At 40.9% G+C, this 20,655-nt stretch overlaps 1 protein-coding gene across 3 annotated transcripts in view; it reads left to right on the top strand.

The window, feature by feature from the left end:
• Nucleotides 1-20,655, top strand: part of SRRM3 (serine/arginine repetitive matrix 3) — a 524,720-nt gene that overhangs the window by 473,140 nt on the left and 30,925 nt on the right. For all 3 annotated transcript variants that reach the window (XM_075589834.1, XM_075589835.1, XM_075589833.1), the window contains 3 exons: nucleotides 1,411-1,461; nucleotides 2,020-2,124; nucleotides 2,651-2,837. In XM_075589834.1, the coding sequence (XP_075445949.1) occupies nucleotides 1,411-1,461; nucleotides 2,020-2,124; nucleotides 2,651-2,837 (343 nt within the window). The remainder of the gene's footprint in view (nucleotides 1-1,410; nucleotides 1,462-2,019; nucleotides 2,125-2,650; nucleotides 2,838-20,655) is intronic.

Below are 20,655 nucleotides of genomic sequence, written 5' to 3'. Positions count from 1 at the left end.
ATCTTTCCTGCTGCATCGACTTTTATGACTTTACCATAGCTTAGCTATTTCGGATTTGAGTTCTGCTGCAGATCTAGAGAAATCAGCCTGGATAGTCCACTAAATGTCCCTGGAAATCATTTGAAGGTCTTTCAGAGTAATTGGTCTGCATTCCTCTCACGCTATGTCTGCCTCTGTCTCCTCATGCAATTTTAGTGAGGAAGCACCACTATCTTCTGCTATCTCAGTCTCCACACTGTGTACCCCCATTGGTGAAAAATGTTGAGACCTCTTGAGTGGAGCCACTTTTGGGACATTTAGTTGGCATTCCTGAGTTATTGCCTGCCTTCCGATGCAAGTCTTTCTTCATTTTAGCGCCATCTGATTTATGCTCCGTAATATGTTGAGGATTCACGGGGCTAATTTAGCAGACGTCCGCTCCCGCCGGCATCACATGAGACTCTCAGTTTGGTGTTATCAGCGCCTCCAGTCACAGTAAACTTCAGGGATCATGAAGACAGTCCCCACCATGACAGATATCTTTCATACTCCTACCTAATTGACTGTTACTCAGGCAGGAGTATATAAAAAGGATCTTTATTCAGACAGCCACTGCGGATGTCATTACAGCGTATGCCTTGTAGTTAGGTATGGATCTCAGATCTCTGGAGGGTACCAACCTTCTGATAATGGTAAGGCCAGGAGCTGTGTTAGATCTTGGGCTGCAAACAGCCCCAGGAGGGACTGCAGGCATGGTCTCTACCCCAGGAGGGGCAAAGCTGAACTCATCTCTCTTCCCCGGCTGGGAAGGACTCTCTCTATAATTTGGAGTGCTTCCTCCCTAATGCATAAAAGGGAGGGCACATGATCTGCACCATGATTGGCTGCAACACAGACCCAGTGTCACCTCCTCTCCTGCCACTCAGGGAGGCTGCGTGAGTGTGGGGGGGGGGTAAACCCCAAAGGGTAGCCTGTCATTGTCTGTATCTATTAGAACGTACGTGACAGGAAGGCAGAAAGATAGTCTGGACCAGCCATGGCTATATTAATAAAGGGCATAGGAGCTAAAATGTGTAACTTTAAAAAACAGCTTTTGAATTGTGAGTACAATTCATGTATAATGCACTTGTGAAACTTTTTCTCTCTGTCCTGTCTTACAAATTCTGTAAATTTCTACATATAGTGCATTGGTAGCACTATATAAATACAAATATACATACATACTAAATCACACTATACAGTTCACCTATTTGATAAGACGTTAATTTTTTTTCCTTACCTTTCCACGTTGGCTGCATTTTTAACATCGGCCAGCCACATCATTGGATGAAACCTGGTGTTCTTTTTCTGTTCCACAGCAAAAACTTTTTAACATGACTTGGTGACAATACCAATCATTTATATGTTTTTACATTTCTAAATCTTTTGTAGATCCAAAAGCCCTAAGAACAAAAGGAAAGAGAAAAACAAAGACCGAAAGAGGTACAATTTGACATTTCTAAGACTTGTGAGTTGGAAATAAATCAATGTATGAAATGTTGTACAGTATGCTCAGTCATTGACTAAAGAACATGTCTGAGATTGTAGGGCCTTCTATTATTGGGTGAAGTTTCATAGTATTTCCTGGTAAGTCTCATGTTTGTTAAGCATAAAAACAAACACACCTGCACCCAATAAACTTGGCACGTGGTAGGTTTGTGACTGGTAATATTTTCATGCAGTGCTTATAATTGTCATGTCTGTTTAGATTTCTTCTCTCCCCGTTCTCTTAAACACTTTTAATCCTCTTGTTCATGATGATATCACTATTATTTGAAGTGTTGTTTGAGGGTCAGTGAGCATTTTTCATGGCAAGGTAATTTGAGGTTAATAAAAAAAAAATGTCAAGTAAAGTAGAATATTAGTGATCGACTCAGAACTGTCATATGCGGATTTTGTTGTTGTTGCAGTTCTAAGGTTATGCTGATTATATCCTCAGAGAAATGTATTTTAATTTGTAATCTGTCATGTTCCTTTCTTTGCACAAATATAATCTGGCAGATCTCGCAGTGCGTCAACAACGCGCAGAACCCACAGGCACAGCAGCTGTAGCTCTCATAGTGCATCACCTTCTTCCGACTACAGCACCTCCAAGTCACTGAGCAGGTAGTCCTGAGGCCGTATCTAACATATGTCAAAAGTAGACTTTGGGCCTGATTCAGTGTGTTCCAAAGTGGCCAATCAAGTAAATGTCAGTTTTAGGTTAATCACTATGCAATTGGCCACTTCAGAACATGTTGAATTAGGCGCTTTGATGTAATGATAAAGCAATCTTAGGTTTGCAAGTTTGTTAAATGGGATCAAGGGAGCTTTTTTTAGGACACAAGAAGAACAATCTTATATATGAAGAATGTAAAGTGTTGATGTTGACCAGACTTATGTTTCTTGATATTTATGAACTCCATGCATATCTGAACAGATTAAACACTGGTCAGTCATATGTTACACATTATACATGCATACTGTAAAATATTTACGTGTATAACATGAATGTGTGCTTTCACACTATAAACACGTATGCATCACCCTTTCTACATTGTGCAAATGTAAACACCCACATAGGATGAAGAAATTATTAAACTACTGTTTCCTGTTCATAATGTATGTAATATTTCTTACTCTTCTCTCACAGACAAAGCCCCAAGCACAGGCAGGATGATGACCGTAAACCTTCTAGTCACAGGTCAAGCTGCAGTCTGTCCTCATCCTGCACCGGCCACAGTCGTTCTGCCACACCACATCAGAATGGGCACAAGAGTGGCACTCACAATGGTCACCACAGCCAAGGGCACGACACCCTTCCAGCGAAACATTTGGATGTACGTACACTTTTATGGTTTCCCTAAGTACCATGTTGCCTCTTATTCCTTTAGGCTCCCTTGCAGCCCTATCCACAGTGTGTCATATTGTACCACTTACTGGGCAGTAAGATGAGGGGTTTACATGTGATCAAAGTTAAAAAAAGTTATAGCATTAAAAATAATGACCTATAATGTCTGCCTGTGTCATACTGAAGAGGCAGAGGGCCATATTTACAAAAGTGGTACTATGTCATAAGACACTTTTCTAATGGTAGAAGACACCTTACAATCCATTTGTTGAATATGGACTGGAAGGTGTCTTATTCTGGCATATGAAAGTGTCTTGTGGCATCGATCTGCTTAGTGAATATAGCCCAATGTGTCTTCCAGTGCTGAAAGTGTAACTTAACTCTTATGGCAAAGTACTGCTTGATAAATAGGGGCCAACATGTTTTTTTTTTTTCCAAACCTCTCATTATCAAAAGTTCCTTCAACATAAATGTTTTTATTTTTTTCTGTCTCCTTATCCTTTTACTGACTTTTAAACAGGCACAAAATGGCAATTTTTGATGTTTAAATATTTGTTCAAAACTCAAACTCAGATTCCAGTATATACATTTCTCTTTAACTTGCATTGCCTGGTTGTATTTTCTATCCACTAGAAAAGAAACATACACACACGTATAAATATCAGGTGGCAAGACTGTTTTTGCTTGCACAGTTATGCTACTTTAACAAGAAGTATCTATATAATTATAATACTGAAAAAAGGGGTCTTAAATGTATTTAAATTTAAATTCTTAGCATTAAATATGGTATAAGAATTCTACAATACTCACAACTGAAGCACATGGAAATAGTGTAGGAAAGACATAAACAGAGATAGTATTTGCTATAATTGAACTGGCATATTAGATATTTTTTTTAACATGTTGAATAGCACACATACTATATGTGTCAAATTGGTCAGTATCACAGATTCTCTGTTCCTATTGGTGATCAGATCCGATGCCTCCACCGATAGGCATCCAAAAAGTAACAACCAACAAGGATCAGCACACAAATTGTTTTTTATAACATATAAAAAAGGAAAGGGGAGTATAAAAACATACAGTATCCATTTGGCTTGTTTCAGGCTTACTTTAATATGAAATCCATTTGGAGTGTTAAGGTGCACTCACTCGACCCATCGGAAATGCCTGGGGTGCACATTCATCACCGTCGTGGGTGTAATCAGTAGCAAATGTTTATCCTTCCAAAGTAGGAAAAAAGGCGCCACTCCAGAGGATGTTGTCAAAATTAGAAAATTCTCTTCATTAAGGAATATAGAATAAGTCCTCTGGAGTGCCGTCTTTTTTCCTCCTTCCCAAGGATAAACATTTGCTATTAAAAACATAGGTTAGACAAGATAAGCTTAGACATCTACTGCTCTCTGGCTCTTTCAGGGCTCATAGTCCCTTCCTCAGGCTTACCTGGAACAAAATGCAACCCAGTTTAATTACCAAGCAGGGACCACATGAAGGAGAGGTGGAACACCTCTAGACCAGGGGTGAGCAAACTTTTTATGCCGAGCCCCCTTTTTATCCATGACATTTCTCGGGCCCCCCCCTGCCTGATGTAATCAAAATCACATGAAAAAAAAAACCTTTATTAAACAGTATAGTATGTAAATACAAATATGTCTAAGGTCATGTGTATAGTGCCCGCGACGGAGACGCGTGATGTCACCCATTGCCGCTAGCAAAAGTTGTATTTCACTTTGTGGCGGCGCGAGCGACAAGGCCATTGATTGGTTCAGAGGCTGTCACATGAGGCGACAGCCCCTGAAAAATCAAATATTGCCGGCTTCAAAAACTTGCGTCGCCACGTTACGCTTACTATAAGTGCACGCGGCGGCAACAATGCATTTGTTTTCGGGTGGCGTCGCCGGCACTATAAGCGCAGTCTAAATACTTACATACTTCAACAGCTCGCTTTTGCAAAATTAGGCTGCATCCACGCTGCCGCTGAGAGCGGTGACATCACCAACTCTCCAAGCATGAGCACAGGGTGTCCTGCATAATTTTGGAAGCACAAACGGGGAAGTCTTTTCACTTTTTTTTTTCACCCATTATTTCTGTACATTCATAGTATGATTGATATAGTGGCAGCCTAGCCTCTCACTTGCAGAGGATCGCAGCGTAGCAGGTTGCCAGCAGACGAGAGCAGGAACACAGCGCTATTGCAGGGCAGACACTGGAGGGAGGGGCGTTTGACATCACAGCGCTCGCACGTGCTCCTTCCCCGTACCTCCGAATCACGTGGCCGCCACCTGCACTATTCTGTTCAGCCGCCCGCACACATCTTCGGTTGCCCGCCTGCGCACATCTTCTTGGCCGCCCGTGCACATCTTTTTCGCATGCGCACCCAGGTTTTGCCGCACGCGCCCCGCCTAAATAATCTTGCGCCTCCCCCCCCAGTTTGTGCACCGCTGCATTCAATCACAACACCCACACAATCACAGAACACACACACAGCACACATACTCAATCACCACACACACACAACCCCCCCCACACAAACACTCAACCCCCCCACACATACACACACTCACCCCCCACACACACACTCAACCCCCCCACACACTCAACCCCCCCCCCACACACACACAACCCCCCCCCCACACACACTCAACCCCCCCTAACACACACACTCAACCCCCCCACACACACACACTCAACCCCCCACACACACACACACTCAACCCCCACCCCCCCCACACACACACAACCCCCCCCCCCCCCACACACACACTCAAACCCACACACACACACGCAACCCCACACACACACACACACAACCCCCCCCCCACACACACACACACCCCCCTCACCCCCCCCCACACACCCCCCTTCCCCACACACACACCCCACACCCCCCACCACTCTACTCCACCCCCCCTCACCCCCCCCCACCCCCCCACACACACACCTAGTGGGTGGGGGGAAGTTGTAACTAAGTCTGCTCAGGTCTTCCCATGTGCTGCTGAAAACGGGCGGGTAACAGACAGGAGGAGGAGGGCTTGTCCGTGTTCCTGGAAGGCCCCGCAGCAAGGCCCCGCCCCGTCTGCAGGCAGACACAGCAGAGAACTGGCCGCCCTCAAGTTACCCCGCACGCAGCCTGCGCCCCCCCCCCCTAAATAATGTTTGTGCACCGCTGCTCTACACAATGACCCAAGCAATTGTTTAACATTTCGGTCTCACTGACCATGCTTTGCTTCAGAAACAAAAGCTTGTTGCATTTCAACATTGAATCTCCAAGTCAGCAGAAGAGAGACGTGCACATTTTTGCTGAAGTTTGCAAATCAAGAGAAACCTTGTGAAAACGTCAAGATTCCCCCCAAAATATGCGGAACATATAAAATCAATGTGCAAGGTCACAACGCCCATAACATACTGTACCTGCATTTATTGTCATTTTTAAGAATTCTGCTGAAAGGTGTAAACATTGGCCAGTTTCATACTTTCCCAAACAATGTGAGCTTCGCAAAACGTTCACCACAAATGTGAAATTAAGGGGGGGGGGGGACACACTCAAAGAATTTGGTGACCCAAATTTAGAGAGATCTGCACATCTCTACAGCAAAGCATTGTAGGCAATGTAAAGAGCAGTAAGCGTGACACCTTGGCCTCCTGCTGAAACATAAAGTGAATAATATCCTGGGTGGGTTTGAGACAAAACAAACAACACTTAAAGAAAAAGGGTGAACAGTGACACCTTGAGTCATACTGTATATAATACTGTAAGTGGTGCTATGCCAAGTGGTCAAGTGTGTTAAAAAAGCACATTAAAAACATTCACATGTACAGTAGCAGACTAAACTAAACTCCAATGTTAATTTTATGTATAAAATCTGTAGGGGAAAGCAGGTACATGTATCAGTGGTACAAGGAGCAGCCATCAGCATAACAGTTATCATTATTTATTTATTCACTGCAAATTCTGTGCACAAATGTCTAGCTGAGCGATATGTGCTTCTAGAAATCCCTTGAAGGTTATATATCCAAATTTTCTTGTTGCTTAAAGCAGGGATTTTTTTTCTTCCATTGATACATATTGTGCTATTTTTAACCATTTTTTTCTAATGATCACTTTGGCTCCAATTTTGCCCCAGCTTTGCAACCAGAATAAATAAAATAAGAAGACAATAAAACCCGGAAGACTTAATATAATACTCTTGTCTATTTCTCTGTCCTTGTTTAGTTACAACTTAATTCTCTCATTTATTTATCTCTATTTGTTTTCTATTCCTGTTTCATTCTCTCTCTCTCTCTTTGTACATCAAAGTTTTGTGTCTTCCTTTTGTCATACTTTAGTTCTTCTTCGCTCACTTTTACCATTTCACTTTCCTCCTCAATTCCCTTAACTACTTAATTTTTATAACTATCCTGTTTTTGTTAGGGCAAAATGCAAAATGGATAGAATTTCGCACAATATATTCTTGCAAATTGATTAAAGTAATAAAGTAAGATAGGACTTCTTTGCCTCCTTTGCAAAACCCCCCTTTTGATGTCTGAGTTATACGTATTATGATGAAGTGCATGTTTAGTATATTTTAGATTAATCTAACCTAGATGAATTTATTTCAATTTTTTTTTTTTAATCCCATCTATGTTTTTCTTTAGCCTCTCATTTGAAAAGCGGTAATACTTTGACTTTATTTTTAGGGAGCAGTGGTCACATTAGTGTACTTTCACTCATTTATCATTTTCTTTCCCATTAACAGAAACGCAGTTTGATTATCTTCTTTTTTTTCCCTGTGATGTTCTAGAATTTTGCTTTTGTGTGTTTGTTATTGTGGACTTTTTTTTAGTAGTAAGACAGAGATATGTTTTATTTTCTTAAAATGTATATCATTTTTTTTAGATAGTTCATTTAAAAGGGAAGATAACTGATAACTTTTTTTGTGTGTATTGTACACTGGTGTACGATAAACAGCCGTAACCTACCATCTACAGATGTCTTGCCAACTTAAAATGCAAACAGGTCAAAATGTACTGACTTATGAGGTATAAGTTACAGTATCTGACTTTGTAATAACACACTGTATGTATTAAATGAGACTCTGATGTCTGCTTTATTTTCTGTTGGACTACACTTGCTTAACCTTAATAAGGTAAATATTTTCTCAAAGTAGTTTTTCTTTGATGTCTTGTAACAAACTTATGTATACAACTTAAGTCACAGCTATATTTGCAACAGAGTTTGAGATTTAATATGACGCATACAGTACATGAACTGTGACTTGGATTACATACTATAATAATTGTAACTTACTTCACCTATGAGCAATTCTAAAATGTTTCCCCTTGCAACTCATCACATTCAGATAAAGACTATGGCCCATATGTACTAAGCAGGGTTATCCCATAAAATATCCTCCAGTGCCAGAAGATTCAAGTGAATGTGCTTTTAGGTGTCTTCCTATGGCAGAAGGTATCCTATGTGATAGCACCACAATTATGGGCCTAATGGACATTCCTAGACATGAAAGCTACAGTACATGTATATACTGGGTCAGCGCTAATATTAAGTGGAGTAATATATTTGAGTGCGCCACAATGGCAATAGTTCACATTAGTGACTTGCACATACTGTAAGTTATTATTGGTTAATGACTTAAGGAGAATAGTTTCATTGCTGATACATATATAATCAGAAATTGTTCTCTTAATTGACAGGAAAATATGTTTTGATTGATCCTAACACTCGTCTTTTCAGAACAATATAGGGACACATTAACAGAATACTAATGACTAATGTTGGCAATGCCAATATCCATGTTTTATGGATACTATATATATAAATAAAAGACTAGTGTATACCAACTCAAAGCAACTAAAACCTACCTGGGATTATTCCGTGAGACGATCGGAAAAGGGCGCAGTTGACTTCCCTTTTAAATAGCAATTCAAATTTTCATTTCATTCTGGTTGGCTTCCACATCTGCTCTTTCCTAATTCATTCTCTCGACTTCCCTCTGACGACCTTCAAAGACCTCAATGGCGCAAGGCCTTTAGATGTTACATATTTGTCTGATGGGTACAATGCATGCACTTTAATGTTTAATGATGAAACCTAAAATGCTTAATACCTGCTCCTTCTCACCTTCTACCGCCCCCTCCCTTCCCCCCAAAAAAGCCAATGAAATAAACACGGGACAGTAAATTGGCTGTTGTATTTGATTAACAGAAAAATGAAAGCAAAACAAGCTATTAGCTTGGGGATTACTAAAGAGTCAATGTCTTTTCCCCCCATTCTGCACTCCAAATGCGGAGATTATTGTTTTCTTTCTATTGTTGCATTCCTGCCACTGACTATTAAAGAAGGTAGGTATTTGTCTACCTCTGCACGTTCACATCGGCAGATGAGCCTGTTGAAGCACAGTAGCGTAATTTTAATGTTACTTTTCTTATTCTCTCTCTCTCTCTCTCTCTCTCTCTCTCTCTCTCTCTCTCTCTCTCTCTCTCTCTCTCTCTCTCTCTCTCTCTCTGACATTATTTCTGTTTGTTTCTGGTGTAAACATACAACTAAATATTTTGCTCTTGATTCACAAAAAAGGCAAATAGTACCTACTTACAGCTTTATTTTTTTGCTCATCATATAACATCTACAGTATGTACGTCTATATAAATATATACATACTGTATATCATTGTGCGTGTATATATAGATATATACATACAATTTATTTCTTGCTCTCTTGTTGGAATGCATTTCTGTGTGTTTTCGCCTGTTTGGTTTTGTGTTCATTCCCATAAAAGCTATAACATCTTTATTCCAGTTCAGTTTGATGGCAATGAAAAGCTTTAAAGGGTCTAAGGCTAATAGAGTCTTCAGTGTATGTTATTTCAAGAAACCCCATAGACCTGTGAAATTGTAACAGGCTGTGTATGCTCAGAAATACAGCAGGTCTCTGTTTCCTGTTTCAAATGTATGTACCAAGTCTAAAGAATAAATCCATCGACAAAAATAGAAAGGGACAAAATAATAGTTGGATTTTTGAATGGACAGTTCCCTATATTTTTGTAATGTAGCAAGCAGCCTCTACCTGTTGTGGAAAAAAGTGTGTTTACTGATAAATACAATTCTTTTGGAGTTTTGAGTCATCAGACATATTACAAAGATATGAGTTGCCTTCCTTTGTTTTGACTGAACACAGAAAATAGTTACATCGAGCATAATAGGTGCGTGACTTTTGGAGGGATAGGCAACTCAACTCAAAGGTTGTAAAATTAACACCAGATCACCAATTAAAAGCTGAAAGAAAAGTTTACTAACAGAACAGTCAATTCTTATTTACTATAAGGACAATTGGTATGTCATAGACACAGTGCCTTTTAATATTTTGAAGATTTTATATCTTCTTTTGGAGGAAAGATATAAAAGAAAATGCAGATCAGGTTAATATTGAGGCATACGGAAAATATATTGCCAGGGAATAATAAATAATAAAGGAATTCGTAATTTTCTTGTAAAACAGAAGTCAAATTATGTAATTTTGTTTTACATTTTCTGGATAACAAGGATATATCTATTTTTTTTTTCCAACTGTGTTACCATGCACAGTTATACACTCACTCTACAAACACATGTACAGTAGTATCCAAAGCATTTGGAGAGACGATTGTCACAGTCCACAATCATATTTGCAAAACCACAGTAGATCTTACTTAAATTAACTGTATGGACCAGAGGCCTCACAGTCCTATTGTACTCACGTAATGCTCCATGTTAGTCAAATTTGTGCACTACATAGACCACATACTGTATAATATTACAGCATATGTGTAGCTCCGCTGGCTGATACTATGCATATCATATGCACTGACCGAGGCCCCTTGCATGCACACTTACCAGAACAGCCTCAAATTGTCTATGGAAGTTCTCCCCACTTACCACTTAGATTGTAAGCTCTTCAGGACAGGGACTCCTTTTATTATTGTTTTGTCTGAAACGCGTATTCCCATTGTGTTATAATATTATGTCACGTGCATTGTAGAGCACTATGTACCTGGATGGCCCTATATAAATATAGATATACACACATCTTTAATAACTACGTGTTTGTTGATGACTTAAACACATGTAAATATAAATTCCCCATTATTGACATTTCCATTTGATATACTCAATAAAACAAATCTCTTTGCAGCATACTTATTTCAGGGATAGTAAATGAGTTTCAAGCATTTACAAGTAAAAACAATAGACATTAGGTTGGTTGATAACTATAAAGGAGATACATGATGCTCATTTTAACAGTTACCTACTGTATAATCTTACTGTGTGATAAAAATACCAAGTGCATTTTTGTGTCTGTCCATTTCCATCTTTGTAAAAAGACCCACTGTGTTTAATAAAGTCAATGTAAGGTGAGAAAAATGGTGTAGGGGGAAAGGCATGATGATTGATTGAGAGTTTCAACTTTTATAGCCATTGGGTAGAAATATTCCCACATGCAGACCCAATTTCTTCTATTTGCTTAACCAATTATTGGCATATGGTTTTTGCTTGTTGCGATAGGGGAAGTTTGGATGCAACAGTGATGATCTGGTTATGTACAGTACACTGTAACCATTTAGTTACATCATGTGGAGGCAGCTCCATAACTCATATATCATAAGATTAAGGGACTTACTTAATATAGTCCAAAGGGGCAGTTCAGGCCATTTTCAGACAAAAGCCTGCATTGATATCAATGGGAGTTTTTATCTCACGCAATTTCTCCTGTCGAAGATCAGATCATGTTAGAGCACTCTCTAACTAAAACCTCACTGCATTTTATCATTTGTGTTTTTTTTTTAGTATTAATGGATTTGGAGCCTCTTTGTTTTAGGTGGAAATTTTATATGTGGGTAAAGGTTTCTGTATTTCTGTAATAAAATGACATATGCCAGTTTTGATTCAAATCTTAAAAGAAAAGTGACTTACAGTATGTAGCACTAGTGTCATTTTTGCAAACTTGTTTTAAAATCTCAATAACCTTCTATGCTAAAGGGATAAATACAAACTTAATGCCAATTTATGCTCATTAGAAAGGGTGAAATCCATTATAAATATTATGGCTTCCGTGTCTTCTATAACTGATGTGTCCTTTTACTCAATGATCCTATGTAAAACACAAGTTAGAAGGACAGGATGATGACAATACGTTTCTTCTAGAGAAATACTGTACGCAGTATGGGAATTAGTAATGAATGTCAATCATTCTGATACTCTTATATATAAAGAATATCTCCAAGGAGTTGTCTGTTTTATGTAAGTTATATATAATACAATTTGTTTATTTTTTGTGTATTAGAAGACTTACTAACAGGTCATCCTGATTCTTGCAGTCCTTAATGACAATCTAAAATGTTACTGCACTATAACATACATTTTTATATCATATTCATCTATAATTCCTGTAGTTTCCCAGAGTCCCGAAGAATTTAAAAAGAAAGCTCAGTTTTGCTTTATTTGAGTGTGTAATATTGCTGCATAAAAGGACATTGCGATTTTCCCACTCTTGTACAGATACAGCCACCAGTATTAGAACTCTTGCCTGGGAATTTCTGGGACAGTCTCACAGTAAATGCCTCAACATTTCTGTGAGATTCTTAATGGCCTATCGGATTAACACAGTGGGGGTCCTTGCAGCCCCATTCAGTTTGAATGGGACTGCAGGGATCCCCCGCTGTGTTAATCAGATGGGCCATTAAGAATCTCACAGAAATGTTGAGGCAATGTTAAAGCATTTACTGTGAGACTGTCCCAGAATTTCCCAGGTAAGTGTTCTAATACTGGTGGCTGCATCTGTACATGAAATTAAAATAGAAATGAAGCGAAGTTGTGTGTTGAAACTTAAAGAACATGTTGGATTTGTCCACGTACAAAACTAGTTCATGATGATCATAAATTCTACAGAGTCCTCCGAATTCCATTTGATAGATGTTTTGTCATAGAAACCTAAGTTGATTTTTAACCACTTCATCCAGAAGGACAAATACTTTGGTATTCAATAACCTCCAATATGGTTATTGCACCGTGATCCCATGTTAACGGCTATTGACTTGAATGGCAGTTATCGCAGGATCTCGGTGCGAGAATCTCCCCCATAGGCCCAGACGCACGAAACTCTGTTAAATCAGGGCAAATAATGTCAGGTTACTGTACCTAAATTAGTAATGGACATTATTTTCCTTGTGTTTAACTAAAATTAAATAGGTGCAAATCACATTTATCAGTGTGGCTGTATTTTTATGGTAATTACCTATCATGACAGGATATTTTTTATTTATATACCTCCAACAATGTACACAGAGCTTTACAATACAGGGAAATCTAATACAATAAATGCAAATAACATTCTTTTTGAATGTACATCTATTGCAGTTTTCACTCCACTTTTGCCTTTGATACATTCTGTAGAAAGCGGGGTTACTCTAGTAGCTGCGAGTTGTATGTATGTATGTATGTACTGTATGTACCGTATGTACCATATGTATATCTTTATTTGTATAGCGCTGACAGTGTACTCGGCGCTTCACAAAGACAATACTGTACAGGGAATTATAATAATACAATAAGCGCAGCAAAGTCAGACAATAGGAAAGGAAATCCCTGACCCGGAGAGCTTACAATCTAAGTGGTATGTTGGGAGACTTACAGAGATAGCAGGTGAGGGAATACAGTAAGTGCAGTAGATAGTAGTGCTTGGCTACAATAGTTGGTAGGTAGCGACTGTGGATGTGGGACAGTAGCCATGAGTGCAGGTTATTGGGATGCTTATTTTGTGAGGCGAGTTTTTAGGTAGGTCAGTATTAAATTAGATAGTTAACACCATTAAGGAGGCTATTAATTAGATGGGTTAACACCAGTACTCTGACAAATCCCACTGACATTGCAAATGCATTCAATTAATAATTTGTGGGATGTGCTATGAACTTATTAGCAAAATGCAACCCAAACTACAAACATGAACCTCACTCAGAGAGTACCCCTACAGCCCCACCCTCTCCCAACACTGCCCACAATTTTCAATTTGTCCCAGTATCTGAAGAGGAGATTACACAAGCGCTCCTCAAATTAAAACTAAGCAGCTAATATGGACCTGACTTACTGCAATCTAAGTTCCTAAGACTTGGTGCCCCAGTCATTGCCAAACCGATTGCTTCCTAAGTCAACTCTATTCTGCCTGCAGGCCATATCCCTAAGATCTGGAAAACTGCCAGAGTTGTCCCAATCTTCAAAAGTGGGGACAAAAACCCTGTCTCAAACTACAGACCAATCTCTCTTCTCCCAATACTATCTAAAGTCATGGGGAAATGTGTTCACTCCCAAGCGACTACTATACAAAGACAAATTTCCCTAGCCAATTCAAATCTGGCTTTCGCCACAAACACTCCACTGTAACTACCCTCCTAAACGTTTACAATGAGATCCAGTGTGGAATGGAACTGGGACAACTTACTGGTGCATTATTCCTAGATTTTGCAAAAGGCTTTTGATACAGTTGATAAACAAACTCCAGTGCTCTGGAATAGGGAAGCATGCTTTAAACTGGTTTCATTCCTACCTCAGGTAGATCCCAACATGTGTCCATCTCAAGCTCTAACTCCAACCCCTTGGATATCACCTGCTATGTCCCGCAAGGCTCTGTTCTGGGGCCCCTACTCTTCTCAGTGTTCATCAGTGATATTCCCACAGCTTGTAAGGGAGCTTCAATACACATGTATGTTGATGACACAATCTTATATGCACACATCCCTACCCTCTCCGACCTTGAACACGTACTTCAGTCATACTTTTTGAGACTTGAAAATTTTATTTCCAAAAACAAACTGTTTTTAAACACTGATAAGACTGTAACAATGGTATTTGGGACCAAGACTAAATTCTTAAAGCTTCCAGTGACTGAGCTCCAGATCAGAACCAATGCTAACACCACCCTAACTCCTGTTACTAGTTTTAAATACCTGGGCATATGGTTTGACTCCCACTTAACATTCGGGATGCACATTGATACCCTGACATCCAAAACCTATGCCAAACTAGGTGTACTTTACAGGAACAAATCCTCCCTAAGTCTGCTCGTCATAAAGCGTATCACACAGCAGATGCTAATGCCAAATATAGACTATGGGGACATAGTATATTTTAACAAAACCCACCTTAGCAAACTTGATACCCTCTACAATTCAATATGCCATTTTGTCCTCCATGCAACTTCAACACACATCACTGTGAAATGCTCAAAGAACTAGATTAGTTATCACTTGAGTATAGGCGCAAAGTTCATCTCTCCTGTCATGCCTTCAAATACTTTCTGGGCAAGCTACTCGCCTATCTGAACAAGCTCCTGACCCCTACCACATGCAGCACTTATCATCTGAGATTTGACTTCAAAAGACTGTTCATGGTCCCAAGGTTCAACAAAGTATCCGTCCGCTCCTCCTTCTCTTACCGTGCACCTCACAATTGGAACAATCTATCTGAGACTCTCACAGCCACCACCAGTCTAAGTTCTTTCAAAACTAAAGCTGTCTCACATTTTAATCTGGTCTGTAACTGTTACATACGCCTATAAAATATATTATCTCTTACAGTACTTTGCATGGAATGTCTTGTATATATTGTATAACCTTGCTCATTTAATGTAACAATGTATTTGTAACCATGTATCTGTCATCATAACGCTGTGCCCAGGACATACTTGAAAACGAGAGGTATCTCTCAATATTTTACTTCCTCGTAAAACATTTTTATCAATAAAAAAATAACAATTAGCAGGGAAAGAGGTAGCAGGGAGGCAAAAGCTGCATTAAAAAAAATACAATACAATACAATACACACAATCATAACTAATCAGCTAAGTTGCGATTGATCCGTTCTCCTGTGATCGATCGGCAAATATTCGGCTTGGGGGTTTACTAAATGGCTGTCAGTGCAGCAGGAGGACCAAAGATGCAAAGTTCTGTGGAAAGATGATGTGACCAGGAAGTCACTAGATGCAATTGGTGCACCACTAGAGAGATGGCAGGGCCCAAATACAGGTGTGTCAGAGCCTGTTTCAGAAGAGAAAGGGATATGACTTTGTAAATGGTTGCAATAAGAACAAAAAAAGTGTGTTACATTTTAATATATTAAAAATGTCATCCAGAGTTGTTTTTTTTAAATGCTACAAGTATTTTCTCATTGTACAGAACTGATTTATTTATTAAGAAAAACACACAATAATAATAATAATAGCATGTTCTTGTATCGCGCTACTAGTTTTACATAGCGCTTTACAGAGACATTTTGCAGGCACAGATCCCTGCCCTGTGGAGCTTACAATCTATGTTTTTTAGTACCTGAGGAACAGGGAGATAAAGTGATGTGCCCAAGGTCACAAGGAGTCAACACCAGGAATTGAACCAGGCTCCCCTGCTTCAAACTCTCAGTGCCAGTCAGTGTCTTTACTCACTGAGCCATGCCCTATCCCTTGTGTAGGATATTGCTTGGACTGCAGCTTTAAGCAGCAGCTTAGAAACTGAGTCTATACCATAGATGTGTACAAATGATCAGAGTACAAATTCATGCAGCAAGAGCCCTTTCCAAGCGGATTTGCATGTTTTGCTATTTGCTATTCTGCAAGCCCTTCTCGCATGTCCAAACTGTGCAGAAAAAGCTTTTTTAGAAGCGGTTTCATTCTGACTATGCAAATCTAGGTGGAATGACCAAAAATGCGCAAACTTGTATTATTGCCGTGCAAGCCGTATAGCGTATACACAGTGTGTAATATATATATAGCTCTTTGGTTATCATGTCAGGTAAGTTGCAGGAGGCATATACTTATGCTACCCAGGACCAGAGCTCCATTGATCAATTTAACACTGTGCTGGAAATCTTTGAAAAATTATTTCACGAGCTTAGTACAGAGCTGGGAGCCTCTCGGGAGGAGATTTGTGACTTAAAAACAGAGATGCAAGCCTCTCGGAAAAAGAGATGTTCTGTGAGAGAGGCCTTCGAATGGTTGAATAGTGAGTTTTAAACTATAAACCAAATGTGCAAGACCTCTCTGTCCAAGCCAATGAAGGAGATAAGAGACTCCATGAACTAGAAGAGAAGAAACAATTGTCCCAGAAAAAGTTAGACGTTCAGGCAGCACAGCAGAATGCAGAGAGAGAGTGCTGCAAGAAGAACGTGTCTTCCTGGAGCAGCGCACACAAGCAGATAATATGCTGCAGAGCCAGCTACAAGAACTGCGTGAGAGTCTGCAGGAAGCCAAGGAGAAACAGGTGAATGCTGAGGAGAAGCAGCGAGTTCTACAGGAAGAAAGTATCCAAACTGCTAACAAAGTAAAAATGCTGCAAGAGTTTTTGAGTACCCTGTGTCCCCCCAGAGACCAGCATGAGGAGCTGAAGGCCACACGGAGCATAACCAGAGCCTCGCTGGAGGAGGAGCTTACAGGCCAGGTAACTCTGTATGAGAGGGAGCACGAGGCAGTCCAGAAACTGAAGCAAGAGCTAGAGGAGCAGAGACACTGCTCCATCCCCAACAATCAGTACATCTAGGAGAAAGAAACCTGGAAAAGACAAGCGGCTGGGACCCTAGCGACGGAATTGGCAGAGCTCCAAGACATAATGAAGGATGCGTGGAAGCAAGCTCAGAATGAGCACAGTGAAGAGATAAAAGCCCTGAGAGGAGAATTGTGGGATGGACTCAAGAAACAGGGGTCTCTCGCTGAGGAGTGGAAATAGCAGTCAAGCCTGGAAGTGGAAGAGCTAAAGCTAGCAGCTGAACTTACATCCCAGCAACTCACAGCACTGCAGGCGCAAGTCGCTGAGCTCAAAATACAGCTCACCAAAAAGGAAGAGAGAGAGAGATGTGTCCCTCCTCCAAGTGGCCAGCCTTACACTTCGCTATGAGGTCAAAATGGCAGATGCCTGCAAATTGCTGGACAACACAGCCCGTGAGAAGGCCTGGCTGCAGCTGGAGCTGGACAAGGTCCGGGAGGAGTACTGGCAGCTGCAGCTTGAAAATAAAGAAAAGGAAACAGATTTAAACCTTGCTCTGAGTCAGCTGCGAGATGTGGAATCGCGACTCAACTCCAAAGAAGCTGAACTGGCAAATGCATTGAGTAGAAAAGGAAATGCAGAAGGACAGCTTCAAGAGCTAAAAACTCAAATAGCTGGTCTTAAATGCTCATTAAGTGATACCACGAAACGGCAGGAGACTGGGCAGTAGAAACAGATTCTGGACATCAGTCAGAATTCAAAAGCAAGCTGGCAGAGGCTTTCCATGACTTGAGCAAGGGTTACAAGGAACAGACATTTATTGCTAAACTGAAGTCTAAAAAGATGAAGTTGGAGAAAGAGATTCCAAAACTTAAAGAGATATGTTGGTCACAAAAAGAGACCACGATGAGTGAACTCAATGTCCCCACTGACATATGGAGAGCCTGATGCACCCGTTCCTGATGCGCATGTTCCTGATGTTCATGCCCCTGCGATTGAGTTGAACGCACCCATCAGGAAGTTCCTGATTCCAAAACAAAAAGAGATATGTTGGTCAAAAAAGAGACCATGGAAAGTGAACTCAATGTCCCCACTGACTCGTATGGAGAGCCTGATGCACCCATACCTGATGCCCATTTTCCTGATGTTCATGCCCCTGCATTTAAGTTAAACGCATCCGTATTTTGCCCATCAACAGACCACCAGAGGTGGGTCACCCTGAGTCCGCCTTTCATCAAGGCCTTCAGGAAGAGCCTGGAGGATCGCCGGAGAATGCTCTTGAGAGGGAGGAGTAATGTCAGGGTCTCCTAGACATCATGCTCTTTGCCATTGTTCCTTTCTCTGTCCACCGGGTGTGCTGCTGGTTTCTGTCTGCTCTGGGGTTAGTCTGTCTGTCTCCTCTTGTTGCTCCTGTCCTCTGTCCTTATAGATTCCTGTTTCCTGTTCCTCCCTTGCCTTTGTTTTGTGTCCAGACTCCCATGCTTCTGCTTCTGTCCAGTTCTGTCCTGTATTTAGTCTGGTATTTATTAAAGGCCCTTGCTAGTGTTCTGGCTTGTCTCCATTTGTTCCCTGATCCCTTGTCTCAGTCCGTACTCCCTGGTATCTGTCCCTGCTCCCTAGTCTCAGTTCCTGCTCCCGTGCTGTGTTCCTGCTTTCCTGTTGCCGACCCCTGCTTGGACCCCGACTATCCGGCTTGCTGTCTGCCACTGAACCCTGCTTGTGACCCCGACAATCCTGCTTGCTGCCTGCCACTGAACCCTGCTTGTGACCCCAACAATCCTTTCCTGATCCCCGCTATTCTGGCCACCGAGGTTCTACCCACTCCAGGAGTCTCCCCTTGACAAACACCTTGTATTTTCTCGCTTGCTCTATTTTCTTACCACCTATTCTCTCCTACAGTAGATCATCTACAATCTGGTTTCTGCACTGCTCATTACACTGAAGCAGCCCTCACTAAAATAACTAGTGACCTACATGCTGCCAAAAACAAAGGTCATTACATTCTTCTCATACTACTTGACCTCTCTGCAGCCTTTGCTACTGTGGACCAACCTCTTCTCCATTAACATTCTCCATACCTTTAGTATCCGTAAAAGAGTCCTATCCTGGATTTCATCTTACCTCTCCCATCGTACTTTCAGTGTCTCGATTGCCAACTCCTCCACGTCTTCTGCCGATCTTTCTGTTGGCATACCCCAGGGGACTGTCCTGGGACCTCTTTCTCTTTTCTCTTTACACACTCTCTCTAGGTGACCTTATAACATCTCTTGGGTTCAAATATCACCCCTATGCTGATGACACACAAATTTACATTTCAACCCCTGACCTTATACCTGCTATAGAGACCAAAGTCTCTGATTGTCTCTCAGCTAAAGTATTTCATCCTGGATTGCCCTCTCCCAACTCTAACTTAACATGTCAACGACAGAGCTCCTCATGCTTCCTCCCAAGCCTAGCCCTACTGCCCCCTTCAAAAGTACTGTTGGCAGAACTATCATACACCCAGTATCACAAGCACGCTGCTTACGTTGATGTCACATTTGACTCATCCCTAACATTCTCCTCTCACATTCACAATGTAGCTAAAACCTGTAGTTTTTTCCTCCTTAACATTTCAAAGACATGCCCTTTCCTCCGTCGCTCTACTGCTAAAATTTTAACACAGGCCCTAATTCTCTCCCATCTTGACTATTGTAACCTTCTACTGTCCGGCCTTCCTGCCTCTCACCTTTGTTCCCTACAATCTATTCTAAACGCTGCTGCTAGAATCACTTTTTCTCTCTCCTAAATCTGTCTCAGTGCCTTTCCTACTGAAATCCCTCTCCTGGCTTCATATTAAATACCATATTACTTACAAAATCCTCCTCCTCACTTTTAACCCCCCCCCCCTTTACATCTCAGCTCTAATTTCTCGCTATACCCCTGCTCAACGCTTGCATTCTGCTCAAGTATGTCTTCTATCTACCCCTTTTGTATCTAAGACCCTCTCTCACCTTAAACCTTTCTCACTCACTACCCACACCTCTGGAATGTCCTTCCCCTCAATATCAAACTGGTACCCTCTCATTCCACCTTTAAGACCTTTCTTAAAACACACCTCTTTAACTAAGCATTTGGGTAGCTCCGCTGACTGGTACTATATATCTCAGATACACTGACCTTGGCCCCTTGCAGATGCACTTACCAGAACACCCTCCGGCTGTCTCAGGAAGTTCTCTCCACTTACCACTTAGATTGGCAGCTCTACGCGGCAGGGACTCTTTTTTCCTATTGTTTTTTCTGAAACGCTAATTTCCATTGTGTTATAATATAATG

The sequence above is a fragment of the Ascaphus truei genome, chromosome 3 (assembly GCF_040206685.1).
Source record: "Ascaphus truei isolate aAscTru1 chromosome 3, aAscTru1.hap1, whole genome shotgun sequence".
NCBI classification, from domain to species: Eukaryota; Metazoa; Chordata; class Amphibia; order Anura; family Ascaphidae; genus Ascaphus; species Ascaphus truei.
The sequence above is the reverse complement of the archived record's forward strand: the minus strand, read 5'-3'. Positions and strand labels throughout refer to the sequence as shown.